General features: G+C 53.0%; 1 protein-coding gene across 3 annotated transcripts in view; it reads right to left on the reverse strand.

The window, feature by feature from the left end:
- Positions 1–1,411: 1,411 nt before the first annotated feature.
- Positions 1,412–15,446, reverse strand: part of LOC133355248 (pyruvate kinase PKM-like) — a 48,662-nt gene continuing 34,627 nt past the window's right edge. For all 3 annotated transcript variants that reach the window (XM_061572628.1, XM_061572631.1, XM_061572629.1), the window contains exons 2-12: positions 10,947–11,163; positions 10,479–10,570; positions 10,045–10,176; positions 9,094–9,280; positions 7,623–7,816; positions 6,389–6,465; positions 5,898–6,048; positions 5,163–5,315; positions 4,491–4,657; positions 3,914–4,095; positions 1,412–3,716 (exon numbers count right to left, since the gene is read on the reverse strand). In XM_061572628.1, coding sequence (XP_061428612.1) covers positions 3,610–3,716; positions 3,914–4,095; positions 4,491–4,657; positions 5,163–5,315; positions 5,898–6,048; positions 6,389–6,465; positions 7,623–7,816; positions 9,094–9,280; positions 10,045–10,176; positions 10,479–10,570; positions 10,947–11,094 — 1,590 coding nt within the window. In that variant the 5' untranslated portion in view covers positions 11,095–11,163 and the 3' untranslated portion in view covers positions 1,412–3,609. The remainder of the gene's footprint in view (positions 3,717–3,913; positions 4,096–4,490; positions 4,658–5,162; positions 5,316–5,897; positions 6,049–6,388; positions 6,466–7,622; positions 7,817–9,093; positions 9,281–10,044; positions 10,177–10,478; positions 10,571–10,946; positions 11,164–15,446) is intronic.

Genomic DNA, 15,446 nt, shown 5'->3' on the forward strand with positions numbered 1-15,446 from the left:
GCGCCAATAGCGCAAAGCGGAGGATCATTTGTTTGCCGTTTTGTTCCGCACTGCGGGAAACTCTGTGGTGGCTTCACGGCAACACTCGCTCCGTTCAGTCTTCCATTCAGATTTAAAGTTAGCAGAAATTGCTCTTTTGAGAGGTTGAGATTAAACAGTTCAAGGACGAGGGTTTAACCTTTTAATTTTTTATCACTTTCATGAATGTACGTTTAACTTCTTTCGCACCGTACGGAGCCAACAATGCTGCATCGGAGGTGCGGTGGAAGGACAACAAACTAAACGCACACAACGCAGCTCTAAAGAAACAAAGTTTTCAATCTCGAAAATGGTTCGTGTCTTTGCCCTACACCAACCAGATCGTTCATCCAGTGCCACTTATGCCCCCCGCCCCCCATCTGTACATCATCCGCACAACTCAAGACGCGTCATCTTTGGCTCGGCTCTCTCCAAGCTGGCTCATCCGTGTTGATTCACGTGTGTGGCTACCCAACTATTGCGGGGCTGACGAGTTAGCATTAGGGACACTAAATTAGAACTGCACACCGAGTACAAATACATTAGCTGGCACGGAGCCCACACAACCCCACACACCCCTGTGCCGAGTGGCACAGCAGTGCCAGTGTGCCCTGGTGGTGCTCGGACATGTATCATATTTCACCTATTCTCATAAACATTGGTCAAGTGATGCATCCAAACTGAGAAATAAACACTCGTTTGCTGGAACGAGAAATGTGCCAACTTGGAATTTCAAGTGGCTAACTTTTTTAAATCCTTTATATTAAGTTCGCTTGCTTGCTTGCGGGCTTGCATGCTTGCTTGCTTACAACCGTGCAAATCTTTCGGTCGTTTTTTAACCCACTTCCCGTGATCCAATCGAGCTGACATTTTCCACACAGACTCGTTGTGCGTGACAATTAATGTTCGTGAAGATTTTTTTCCAAAATTTTACACTTTTTAGGACAAAAATAATATATTTAATTATCAATTGCTTAATGGTGCAATGCAAATCATCTGACCCATAGGTGGCAGCCATCTCAAGCCAGAGGACGAGAGGACTAGCCGCCACGCATATAAAGGATTTATAGTGAAAAAAACTGTTTTTACGGGTTATACTTATTCACCTATTCTCATAAACATTGGTCAAGTGATGCATCCAAATAAACACTTAAAATCATCTAAACTGGACACCCCGGTCGTTTTCTGAACGAGAAATGTGCCAACTTGGAATCTCAAGTGGCTAACGTTCTTTTTTCTGAACAGACCCACCCTTGTGAATTTCTCCCCACCGGAAGTGCCGAGCTCACATCACAATTTGAATGATTCCTGTGGGCAACACACGCACCCGACCTGCTCCACTAAAAATTTGCCCGCGAAACGAGACGAGTGAAACGCAAAAACACGCGCGGGGTGCACGCATGCTCACATGGATATTTTATTTTCCCTTTTACAAGACAAGACAAGCCCGGGCACGTCGGCAGCGCACAGTGCAGATGAAGCAAAGGGAAGGAAGGGAGGAAGGGTTGAAGGGGGGGGGAGACGAAGGGGAGGTGAACTCAGGTGCGGGGAAGTGAGCGGAGGAACTTGGGAAGAGAGAATAAATACACTGCAGCAGCACAGCAAACACACACACACACAGCCCACAGCCGCCGCCACCACCAACCACCACCACCGTACACACACAATCTTCAAGTGTATAACTAAGACAAAAAGCACAATGTGGCTTTTTCTTCCAAAATCCCTAGTTACAGCCAAGTTTTTTACATGTCATCCGTTACGTAAGCCCGCCACCGTTGCAGCGCTGGGATAACGAGATGTGGCCGACCGCCCCGGAGTTAACCGGAGTGGAGGTTAACCGCCGCGGGGTTAACCACCGCGGGGTTAACTGCCTGTGTGGCAACGTTTGTCTCAACTACACGGGGCGCAGGTGCTGGCACCACCACCATGAATAAAAGGCGAGACGACAACATTGACAGTGACGATGGCCCGAAGGAGAACGCGTTTTTCTTTGGGAGATGCGTCTTGGTTTTTGCTGGGAAGTGAGTCTATACTTTTATACTATTACGCATTTATATTGGTGGCAGAAAATATATGGATTCTTGGTTCACGAAGGCAAATTTAAAAAGCACGTCTATTATGCAGGAGAACAATCACCTGCTTATATTGCCGTCCTGTGGTTGTACGTGGTCGGAAAAAAAAACTTAAGCCACAAAGCAGCGCTCGCCGTGTTTGGAATGAGCTCACATTTTACATTTTTATTTCAAGCTGTGCACACATTAAAGTACTTCTCATAACTTTGCCGTTCCCAGGATTCACAAGAGAGAGAAAAATATCGTGGCCAACACCGGCCTAAGTGCTTGCGCGATACAGTAGATTAACGTTTGCAAGGGCCACACATGGATATATATATACGCACGCACACACGAACACGCACGCAAAGCGGTAGCGGCGGCGGCAGCGACAGAGCCGCTGCGTGGGACTCATCTGAAGTCAAACGTTTGTCTTGAACATCGAGGAGACAAGACCTCCTCTTCCTGGTTATGTCTGCCGAGAACAGCACGGCCTTCCGCACTCAGAGTGCTACCATCGGGAGCGACACTCGCAAACACGCGCGTGGCCCCACGGCAAATCGTGAATTTTTCCATCAACCCACCGTCCCTGTCCCGCCTACGAATGTCCGCGTCTGTGAACGCTCGCGCAGCCCGTTTGCCGATCCACTGCTGGACGAGCACCTCCGGATGCCGCGCGGGTCGCGAAGGTCCCTTGCCCGTGATCCGACCACCGATGGTTCGGGTTGGGGAAAGAATAACGGGGATGTTGGTGTACTGCCATCTGTTGGCCAAAGACCCCTGTTGCACGATGGTCAACCGTGCAAAACGCAACCCGGGCTTCTACCCGGCTTGGTCGACCAGGACTCGGGCGCATTCCGGCCGATTTGGTCATAGGCTACGAGTATTCAGTAGGCCAGGTTTTTTACATTTTGCCATCGTTGTAAAGCACCTAGCCTAAACATTTACCAGAGGAAATATCGTGTTACTATTTTGCGTGCGCGCAAGTTCCGTTCGAAACATGCGGACGTAATTAGTAAGGTACTTACACGTGTGTGTCTCACGTCCGACAGATTTTGCCAGTTCATGCTACGCGGTACAGAATTAATATTCTCACACCTGCTTGTCGGCATTAGAGTCGGCGTCGATTGTCTATTACTTTTGGCTGCTCACAGCGAGCACACATTGGTTGGTTGTGGTTCTTTGTTTTGGGAAATTACAGAAACGTGACCAAGATCTCAAAGCACTGACTGGTAAGTGCTCTGATAAAACGATAAAGCTGAGCAATGAAATTATTGGACAGTCCCGTTCGGCACCCGATGAAAGCACTCTGATGGAACGAAAAATATCAAAGGACTCGAAAATAACAAAACATTAAACCGAAAAAAAAATCCAGACAAAAACACACAGGAAAAACCATCCACGTAGTCATTTTGCCAACCGGCCCTGGAGTGTACTTGGTCCCCGGTTTAGCATGCGTCGTCATTTTCTACCCCCCAGCTCTCCTTGGCGCCCCCTCGCTCGCCTGCCGCCCTCTGTCGCGCTCGCTTGGCCGCCCGCTCTATGTGACCTTGATGACGCGCATCATGTTCGTGTAGCCGGAGCCCGGGCGCCAGCCCGTCACGACGATCACCACGTCGTCCTGCTTGAAGAAGCCGCGGCACTTGCCTGCCGACGAAAACAACGGAGACAAAGCCGTCAACACCAACTCGCGGGGAGAAACGCGACAGTCCCGTCGATTCACCGTAGACGGGGAGTGCAAGAAGAGGGAGAGGAGGGAGAGGAGGGAGAGGAGGTGGAGAAGGGAGGGAGTCGGGTGACTTCGTAACCAGCCCGCTAAGCCCGAGTGCCGAGGCGAGCCTCACCGACTTCCATGGCGAGGTTGACGCGCAGGTCCACGTCCTCGGCCCACACGTCGTTGACCGGCTCGCGGCACAGCACGGGGAAGATGCCGCGGTAGAGGTGCGCCTGGCGCGCGGTCTGGCCGCAGCGCGTCACCGCGATGATGGGCGCGCGCGGGCGGTACTTGGACAGCAGGTGAGCCGAGCTGCACGCGCCACAACGGATCGATCGTCTCAGCCGGAGGGAGGGCGGCCCACACCGTCACGATACACACCATGTCCCCCGTACCTCGCCACGGACCGTGTTTAACCAGGCGTGTGCCACACTCCACACGTTAGTTTACCGGGGAGCCGGAAGGAGAGATAAAATGCCATGGCGCTATTACTAGCATTGTCACGAATTCCATAACCAGCACAACCACGACCGCATCAACCACCAGCAGCACCACCACTACCAGCACCACCACACTAGTGCCACTACGACTAGCAGCACAACTACAACCAGCACGACCTCCGCCGTTGTCGCTATCATCAACGCCGTCCCACCACCGCCTCCGTCACAATCATCACCGGCACCAGCACCACCACCACCACCACTCACCGTCCGGACTTGGTGAGCACGATGATGGCGCCAGCGGAGCACTTGAAGGAGGCCTCGACGGTGCCGATGGCGGTGGTCTCGGTGGGGTCGCTGGTGATGCCCGACAGCCGCCGCAGCTCCTCAAACAGCTGGCGGTGGTACATCGCCGCCTCTGCCTCCCGGGCAATCTACAGCAACACCAGATTGGTGGGGTAAGTCCTGTTAGCGAGCACCTATGGAAGGCCGGTATGGCACACGAGGTGGTGGGTGGCCAACACCGCGCCAGGCCGCCTTCGTCTCCCGAGTGGCGATGTTTACACGCCACACCAGGTACTCATTTGCGGCCGAGTCGACCTAGGGGAGGCCCAGGACCAGTTAAGAGAATCGTCACTGGTGTTGGCCGTGAGCAGAATTAGATCTTGGGTCCGCCAGGCATCATAGCGCAGTGCGCTGACCACGAGACTACCGCTACCAACATCAACAATAAACCGCCATTCGCTACTAAGTGGCGGTGACATCACCAGAGCGCTTGTGCCAGGCTCTGTGCACGTTAAGGCCAAGTGAAGTGTCGAATGCCCGCTGGCAGGAAGTCACGGGACAGACCCAAGTGCCATAGGTTGACTGACCGAGACGACTGGCCCAATGCACCACCTGTGCCCCCTACCGTTCCAACACCCACACTCACTCACTCACCGCGTGCTGCATGCGCACGGCCTCCAGGGGGTAGTCTCCCTTGGCCGTCTCCCCGCTCAGCATGATGCAGTCGGCGCCGTCCAGCACAGCGTTGGCCACGTCGCTGCTCTCCGCGCGCGTAGGCCGAGGCTTCTTGATCATGCTCTCCAGCATCTGCAGCAAACATCGCAGCCAAATCCATCAAGTGGCTGCTCGTAACTCGAGAGACGCAAACCAGAGCGAGAAGGATCTTTTTGCAGAGGCCGCAACCGGGTACCCGATACCCGTACCCTACTCGATACCCGGCTACCCGTACCCGGTCGGGTACGGGTACAGGTAGACCACGAGTCACTGGCGAGTAACCGTTTGTCACTCATTTCCCAACGTCTTGTCTCTTCTCACAATTCAAGTTCGTTCCTAGAATCAACCCACCCGCACCTGCAACATGGCTTCATCCCAGAGGTCGCAATCAAGTACCCGATACCCGTACCCTACCCGTACCCGGCCGGGTACGGGTAGGGTACGGGTAGGGTACGGGTACGGCCGGGTACCCGTTTGCGACCCTGGTGCGGCCGGGTATGGGTACGGGTAAGGAATCAAAACCCGTTTCCGACCTCTGCTGCCTGGCCTGGGCCCAGGACCAGTTCGGATAATCGCCACTGGCACCGGCCCTGTGAGCGGGAAGCGAAGTCGGGTCCGTCGGGTTCATCGCGCTGTGTGCCACCCCCGTGGCCCCTCCACTCCCGTGGCCCTCACCTGCGTGGCACAGATGACCGGCTTGCCCGCACGGTTGCAGCGTCCGATCATCATCTTCTGCGCGATGAACACCTTCTCCCCGGGAATCTCGATTCCCAGGTCCCCGCGAGCCACCATGATCCCGTCGCTCGCTTCCAGGATCTCCTCAAACCTGAAACGAGCCCAGGGGGAGGTTTACTTCGGGTTTCAGAACGACCACGTCAGGCACGCCGAGCCGCTGGCTGAGGTTCGCGGATCGAATTCCACTTTCGGCCACCGAACCGTGAACAATAAACTCGGTTTCCCTCATCGTAGGAAAGTTATGGTCAATCATCCCGCACAACGCGGGGGCAGAGGCGCTCATCCGCACCTCCGATTAGCACGGTTGGCTTCGTCGGGGTGCGAAAGAAGTCCAACGTACATACATACACACACCCAGAAGGGGAACGCCCCAGAGGGCTGTACATGCACACGATCGTAAACACGACCGCGATTCGGTAAACGGCACACACCTGCGCACGCCCTCGTGGTTTTCAATCTTGCTGATGATCTTGATGTTCTTCCCCTTCTCCCCCAGCACGGCTCGCACCTAGGCGACAAGGTCGGACGTCGCCGCGATTAGTACGAGCGAGGGCGAGCGTCAGGCCTGTGGTCCCAGTAGTGCCAGGGTCGGCGTTAGACCAATCGCGAGGGCTAGGCACGACGGGTGTCACGTCCAGCGTCAGGGTTAAGAGTGGCCACTGGCGATTGACGGTCGGCGTCGGTTTTTCGACGCCAAGGTAAGAAGCGAGTGCCAGGTCTAGCCGAGTGCGAGACTGCGCTTAGCCACCACACCAAATTTAAGAGGCGCTGTGGTGAAGAGGTGTTAACCCCCTCACCTGGCATGCAGGTTGTGGGTTTGATCCCGACCCTGACGCCTGCTGTATATTTGGAGTTTGCATGTCTCTCCCCGTGGTCGTGTGCATTTTCCTCCGAGTCCTCCGGTTTTTTTTCCCCTCCACATTTATAGTCCACAACATGCGTGATTAAGAGTATTTTGCTGCTGCTCTAAATTTCCACATGGAGAGATAAGCCACCGCTTGGTTGAGCTATCGTTTGCGATAACCAGGTCGCTTCTGAAAAAAGAGCTACATTGCTCAGATGGGTTTTACCTGGTAAAATAAAAAGCTTAGTTTATAGTTTAACTAGCTTTACTACCCGGCTTCGCCAGGGACTTGGATTCACGACGCCCGGCCGCCTTTGTCTCCCCAGTGGCGATGTTCACACACCACACCAGTTACTCGTTTGAGGCCGAGTCGACCTAGGGGAGGCCCAGGACCGGTTGAAATAATCGTCACCGGTGGTGGCCGTGAGCGGGAATCAAACTCAGGTCACCGGGTTCGTAGCGCAGCGCGCTAACCGCTACACTACAATGCGTTACGCTTCCACATGCGCGGGTCACGTGACATATTTTACGTCACAGCTCACTTGCCGTGCAAAATGTATGCATTATTGCGCCCCTCCCCCCCCAAAATACCAAAGTCTATTTTTATAATTTTTGCATGGTGTACAGTCTGGAAAGTATCCACATGGCAAATTTGAAGTTTGTTGCATGTCGGGACAAACGCTAAACATTTTGAACAGACACACATAATCACAAATTTTCCTTTTATATATATAGAGATAAGTGCAAAAGTCCGTGTCGGGCAGGCGGGCAGGCGGGCAGGCGGTGCCGACACGGTGCCGACACGGCGCCGGCAGACCAACCTCCTCGACGTCGGCGGCCTTGCGGATGAACGACGCGAACACCATGTCCACGCCCTGGTCCACGCCGAACTGCAGGTCCTGCACGTCCTTGGCGGAGACGGCGGGGAGGTCCACAGCGGCGCCGGGCAGGTTCACGCCCTTGCGGCTGCCCAGGATCCCCCCGTTCTCTACCTCCGTGATGACGTAGTCGTCGCCTGGGAGAGGGCGGAGAGGGCAGGGCGATGGGTGACTGATAGTGGCGGTGAGCACAGCTGCGACGGTGTTTCATCATCAATTTCGACCACGCTCCGGTTCCTATTTTTGTTGTTTTTTGCTCCAGTTTCTATTTGCTTGGGATGTTGCCCTTGCTATTTTGTGTTGTTGCTTTTGTCGTTCTGGTGACCCAGGTCACACAAGTTTGCTAATTAAATTCATCCTGGTCTGGTTACACAAATGGTAAAACTAACAAATGTATGAACCACGATTTAACAGCCACTATGAATGAAATAGACAGGCCTTGATCCAGCAGCGGTTTAATAAGGTGCTGATGATAATTTTATTTATTTATCTGCTATACCTGCGTCATAAATCAATCCACTGCTGGGTGAAGGCCTCCAAGTCTGTAGACAGGTCATAATAGCCCTGTGATGCAACGATCACACCTAAGCACTCGCGCACGAGCCCATTTCAACGCTCCATCTCCGCGGTCGACCCTACGTCGCAGATTGCCACTCCGCCGTTGGTCTTGCCCAGCGACGGTACCACGTCTCTTCGCGAACTTCACCCGCTCCGTTCAATCGCGTTTAATTTGCCCGAGGTCAAAGCCCTTTCGTTGCTATGAGCTGCAGCAAAACTGCCCCCCCCCCCCACAGATCTTCGCGGAGAGGGGTTGTTGCCGTACATTGACCCCCCCCGTGCGTCATTGACACGTTGACAAACCCCCCCCATTTACCAGTTTAACACGAAGGCTCACAGCGATGACATAATCTTTACTCTGTTTAAGACCGAAAACGGGAAGACTTGTTTCCCAATTATGGGAGAGAAAAAAAAATACATTGCCCGATGAAGCATTGTTGGTTGTAATCACCAGCTAAACATCATGGTACTCGGATTGTAAATGTTGTGGGTTTACTCTCCCAAACACTGGGTGTGCTGAAGTACTGTAGTAACTAATTGGCACGTTTGGTTTCCGTGACAAACATTATTCATTGACCGTGATGGGTCAACGACACATTTATATTTACGTGATCCAACCCAAAATCCCCCTTATTGTGAATACCATTGGTCGCGAAAATCTACTACGTGTTAAATCAACCCATCTCTCTGTTCACGCCACCGAGCTAGCGACACACAGCCGCCACGCGTACCGTCTCTCGACGCGACCCGCCCATCATCGCCTCCCCCCCCCCCAATCACCGCCCCCCACGCTACCCGATGTCCAAGCCACTGGCGAGAAAGTCCGCGCTCGCGCGCTCTCTCTCCCTTCCTTTACCGATCTCCTTGACGAGCAGGGAGATGAGGCCGTCATCCACGAAGATCTTGCTGCCGGGCGTCACGACCTTGGTGATGTTCTTGTAGTCGAGCCACACCATGGTCTCGTCGCACGCGTCCTGGTAGGCGTCGTCCAGCGTCACCTTCAGCTCCGCGCCCTTCTTCAGCTCCACCTCCGCCGTGCCGCTCTGCGCCGCCGCCACCACCACCGCTCGCTCATTAGTCCGGCCGTGCGTTCGTTCGTTCAGTCACCCAGTCGCTCGTTTATTGATCCACTCACAGCATTTGTGAATTTCAAAACAACCATTTCATGTATTTACTCAATCGCTTATTAATGCATTCATTCATTTAAATCATTCACTCATTAATTTACGATACAATTTACTTAGCCACTCGCCCACTCATTTCGTTTACTTTTTAAAATGTTTCTTCCCAAGTTTTAAGGCTAAGTTCCAAATGTTCAAGTGTGTTTCATGTGAACCGCGTGAGAACTCATCGAGGGAACCAGCATGAGTCTTCATTTCCCTCGCCCTGTTGCGGCGTAACCAAGGGGACACCCAGCGGCAGCAGACCCTGCGTGTAGCGCAAAGCGTGCGCAGCAGCTCTGGCCTGCGAACTATCATTCAGGGGGCTCGATGTTGACACGGGTTGGCTTTTCCCCCAATTTAAGTGTCCGTTCGGAGCTCGCAGAGCGCAGCGTGGAAGGAGATGTCATCACGGGTTTCTCTCCTCCTCGCCACAAGAGGGCAGCACTTCCCCACCCACCTTGCCACAGGGAGAGGACGAATCGTCTTCGCACAACAAAGCTGAGCATTTGAATTCTCATAGCTGAAAGGTTATCCAAATTAAAATTATCGTGGTGGTGGTGTACTCCCTTGATGCGTGGACTAAGGGCCATGTTGCTGCTGCTGCTGCATCCCCTGGGTGTGGGGGTCCGTGGGTGGAGGCGTACCCCCTTGATGAGGCCGGTGCGGATCTCGGGCCCCTTGGTGTCGAGGGCGACCCCCACAGGGCGGTAGTAGATGGGGTTCCCGGCGAAACTCTCCGTGGCCTCGCGCACGTTCTTGATGGTGTCAGAGTGGTACTGAGGGAGAAACACACGCGCGGCACAGCGCAGCGCTCGCAATACACACAACAACAACCACGTACGAAGCACGACAAAATAAAACGTTCGCGGTGCAACGCTCGATTACATCACGGCAACGGACGCAAGCGGCAGCAGAAGGATCACGACACGCGGCAACGACAACGCCGCAGTGGCGGCACGCGGAGTGTAACGCTCGCGCAACAAAAGCCGCACGCGGCACAACAATAAAAGCCGCACGCAGCACCACACAGAAACGCACGCGGAATGCAGTTCCGCACACAGCACGGTGCGCCGCAAACCTCGTGGCTGCCGTGGGAGAAGTTCATGCGAGCGATGTTCATGCCCGACTTGATCATCTCCTTCAGGGTGTCCAACGAGCGCGACGCAGGCCCTGTGACATGGCGGGGTGAAGGAGGGAAGAGGGGAGGGGCGCAAGGGAACACACACGGAGATTCCGTATTGAGCAGCAAAGACGAACCAAAGAGGAAACAAAGACAAAGATCCCCCGTGTAGCTTTAACAAACTGTTGGGGCAAATGCTGTTCGTGAGTAGCAGCTATGAAGGCTGGCACGGCACACTAGGGGGTGGGGGGTGGCCAGCACCACACCCGGCCGCCTCCGTCTCCTCCGTGGCAATGTTTACACACCGCACCAAGTACTCATTTGAGACCGAGTCCACCTAGGGGAGGCCCAGGACAGGTTCAAATAATCGGTGTTGGCCGTTAACGGGAATCGAACCCAGGTCGCCGGCTTTGTCGCGCAGCTCACCGATGGTGCAGATGATGCCGGTGTTGCGCGCCGTGATGGGCTCCGAGTCGATGTCCAGGAGGCACATGTGCTCCAGGAATGTGTCGGCGCGCGATGCCGACAGCTGCTGCGTCTGCACGAAGGCGCTTCCGGGGTCGTGGCTTGCCATGTCTGCTCAAGGGTGTGTGGGGGAGCTTTGCTGTGATTTTCGCCGAGATTCAACGTCCGCTGCAGACTTCTGCAAAAGCAAAAAAATGAAAACGGGGCGCATCAACAAATCAATCGCCGGTACATTTCGGTATTTATGCCATTCTTATTACCGTAGCTATGCTCGTTCACCCAGGAGAATCGTGGAGGGTCCTGCTAAGTTTTCACAGTCGTAGGGGAAGGCGACGTTGCCATGCGTCTCCGCATTAAAAAATAAAAAATCAGGCCACCTCGCGCGTAATTTTCCACCGTGGCCAAATTTCGATTGCAACGCCGGCGGGCGCGTGGCCCACCTCTTTCAAAACGACGTCACGGGGGACGACCAACGTCCACTTTGACGGAGAAGGGAGGGGGCATGTAATTACCTTAACGCACCCCCGCGGTGTTAACCGGGGCAGACGGCGAGCCCGAAAACGCGCAAGCTCAGAGCAATGAGGCTCGCTGGTATAAGACTGGAGCAGGTGGCGCACGACTTGTAGCCACAGCGAGAAACATACTTGATGTGGTGAGCCGGGTGAGGACAGACGTGGCCGAAATTAAACCCTGGGCATTGTGCACTCCATGCGGGGGGCGGGGAGGGTGTGGGGTTTGGCCGGCTTTGAATAGAGGCCCTTGAGTCGAGCGGAGATTAATTTTCGATGTAATCACGCGAGCGAGCTTGCGGGCAAAGGAGTGTAACGTGAGAATTTCGCAGGGTAGATCGGGTGGCGCACGCCACCGCTTCTCAACGGGGGCGACGCAATCGGCCTCGTTAACAACGAAGGATATTGCATGCGTCACTCACGCAACGCTGTGCGTGCGCGCCTTTAATAAGTCTTTAACAGTGTTCCCGAGTGCCGTTTTTGTTCAACACACTTGGGGTGTAACTCTACAACAACAATGCTACTTCGGTTCCATCTTCATCATCATCAGCCATTATAGATCCAATGCTTGCGGACCACTTCCCGATACGGCATGGGGATCTCCATTGACTTCATTGTTATGGATTTTGTCTCGTAGTTGGGCAACCCAAGTGAGACTCATCGTGGTCTCTTGAGTTCTCACGTACGGTTAAAAACTAAAAAATAAACTTGAAGCTTGAAACTTGAGCTAACCTCACTCATCCATTCGACCACCCATCAACTCACCCATCCATCCACTCACGCATTCACCGACTCACTAAATCTTGCAAATGAGGACTGCCCTCATCTCTTAAGTTCACGTATCGGTTAAAAATAAATTTAAAAACTTTTGACACTTGAATAGCTCCAAGATTTCCACAAAACCAAGAAAATACAAATGACCGCGCACCGCTTAAAAAAGGAGGAGTGCGTAACGCCGATCTGTGACGCAGCGTCTGAAATTCAAACGACCTTGGCCAAAGGGGGGCGGCATTCAATGCCTAGCGTCGGCGTCATCGGCTCCGACCCAGATTCCCGCTGCATTGCCGCACAAACCCAGCATCGCCGCCCGGTCCCTTCACACCGACTTGGCGGACAACGAAAGGAAAACTAGAAGAAAATTGTTGTAATTAAAATATTTCAAGCGGCTAATCCCTACTCCCCTCTCCCCCCCCGTCGAGATGGGACGTCTCGTTTTTTTGCACAGGTGTCTGCGGCGTCGAGCGACACGCGTAGAAAATGCGCAAGTCATGGGTCACGTGTGTGTGTATATAAAGTGTCGAATCTAAAACATTGCCCGCGTACGTCAAGGCAACGTCTACCACAGGTAATGCAGCGTAAAGAACGGCGACGGGCCCCAGGCAGCACGAAGGAGCGTCTCGCCGCAGTCAATCATATCAATAAATAAACGGTGTGTGCAACGCCGGTTCATTTAGAATGTTCTCTCAGCTGTCGTGCTGGAATTAAGACCAAACCAAATATTCCTAGGGGGGGGGGGGGGGGGGGGCTTAGCGGTGGCGCACTCCACTGTAAACGCGACTACACGAGTTCGAGTCCTGGCCAAAGCCAATATCGGTGGCGAGTAATGGAGCCAGACCCACTCACCCACCACCTCCCCTCTTCACCAACCCGCACAACCCAATGTGATGAAATATGTATAAAACAAGATCCACACATGACAGGGCGTGGATAGGGCTTCATCCAGCAGTGGATTGACAAAGGGCCTGTGCATTCCGAGATCCAACAAGACGTTCGGATCGCAGAAGCCAAGAGCAGGGAGTTGAGCCTGGTTCACACTTGGGATTGAAGACTGCGTAAGATAGCAAGATGCTGCAGGCTTGGGCTGGGAAGTGGGATAGGAGATGGCGGGTACAGCAAAAGCGGTAATCGAATTCACCTGTGTGGAGCTTTGACCCCCCCCCCCGCCGTGTCGTATGCACATGGTTGGTCTACTCCACGTATCTCCAGTTCCCTATCTCTCATTAATAATGGAAATTGGCCAAATGTCCCTGTGTGGCAACGCCCTCCGACAGAAAGGGACAAGCTTGAGACCGAGTGAGGCTTGCGCCTAGACACAGTATCATTTAATTACAAAAGTAATAAAGGAAAATAATAATGTAATGTCACGGTCATATGACCTTCTTGGTTCTTTCGGTAAAGTCACATAGAAGGGAAATAATAAAATAATAAAAATAAAACATAATAAAATACAATTCTCACGACGTTTCGGCCACAACGCAAGCAGCCGTCCTCAGGTGAAGAATAGGTCTGTCGGAAAGACAGCGTGACTTTACCGAAAGAACCAAGAAGATGAATCCCTGCAGTCACGAAAGATTTAAATCGAAATTTAGGTCATATGACCTTCAGGGCGCACCATTACAGTGTCCTGCAGTGACGTCATGACCATGGCCCCCGTCACAACACGTGGGGCAAGCTGTAAGGACGCTCCATGTTTTTTCTATGGAGCCCGAAGCGTGGAGGCTACTGCGTGTTATTCTACGGAGCAGGGAGCGTAGAGACGGCTCCATATTATTCTGAAGCATGGAGGCGGGCGGGGGGGGATTACAGAGTGATTATCAACACGCGGCGTGCAATGTGCCTACACAATACAGCATGCCTACATCAACTGGTTGATGTAAAATTGTGTCATATTTCCGGCTCTTGATGTAGGGACCCATAAATAAACATCCCGCAATTAAAGTGGAACAAAAGCCGGAGGGGGGGGGGCGCCCACCAACAGCACGGAGAAGGTGGAGGCGCAAAGATTGCACCAAAAAGACAGAAAAAGAAGAAACCCCTTCGGATCGGAGAGAGCATTCGCGAGACGCAGCCATCGCACGTTACGCCAAAGGGACACCACGTGGCCCTGGCGGTCGGAGTAACGGACGCGTCGTGCGGGAGGGCTCGGCGGATTGCTGCATCGCGATGCCGGAGGGCAGGCCCTTCATCCAGCAGTGGGTAGAACAAGGCTGATAATGCCGATTGGCAACACTGCAGACAGCGCAGGTCTTGAGCAGTGCATTGGCAATGTTTGTATTTGCGCGAAGCCCAATTCAGCTGCCACATTGCCGTGGATCGACAGTATTAATATCGGTCTGGTTATACGCAGGTGCATTTGCTTCAAAACGTGATAGATTCCTAGAGCCAATGCTACATTAGGAATCTGTCCTTCTAAACCAAATCATTTTACCTAAATATTTCTCTCCGATACGTATGTACATCAACCCTCGGCAAAATGAGGCCTTGATATTCATCTTGAACGCAGGCTAAATGCGCATACTGTATATATTATGAAGGCAGGCGCTTCTCTTTTAAATTGTATAGACCTTTAATTAACGAGGCGTGCAATCTAATGCTCGCTTCAAAAAAACCTTCAAGGCAAAGGGCAAATTATGCCCAGAGCATCCACACAAAGATGGAACCCTATACGCAGCCTACATACAAAATGACTCGGCCATCTGGAATAATTTAGCCACTCAATCAGGAAATGTTGCCAATCCACTGCTTGTTGAAAGTCTCCCCATGCCGTATCAGACGTTGGTGAGAGGGGGGGGGGTAATATGACCATACTTCACCACGCTCGTCGATTCGGGTTGGCGAAGGGTGCTTTTTTTAAGATGACCGAAAATGCTGACCCATCGTTCCAGCTGTTATCTATACACTGCTGGATGGAAGCCATGCTACTGCGGAAACCATCGCTCTCACCACGTTCACACTCCATCTCTCGCTCCTGCACTTGAGCCCATCTCATCGCGTCATCTCCGCATTGGTCGTCCTCTCATCTATATACTTAAAACTTGAACAGTCATTTGACCATACATATACAGGACTCAATCATGTAGATATGTACGTTATATGCATATAGATACATTACGATATATGAATACACATGCAAGGGGTACACATAGCACGCATGTTATAATTAAGTGGAAGT

The sequence above is a fragment of the Lethenteron reissneri genome, chromosome 50 (assembly GCF_015708825.2).
Source record: "Lethenteron reissneri isolate LAM-NWPU_2019-01 chromosome 50, ASM1570882v1, whole genome shotgun sequence".
Lineage (NCBI taxonomy): Eukaryota > Metazoa > Chordata > Hyperoartia > Petromyzontiformes > Petromyzontidae > Lethenteron > Lethenteron reissneri.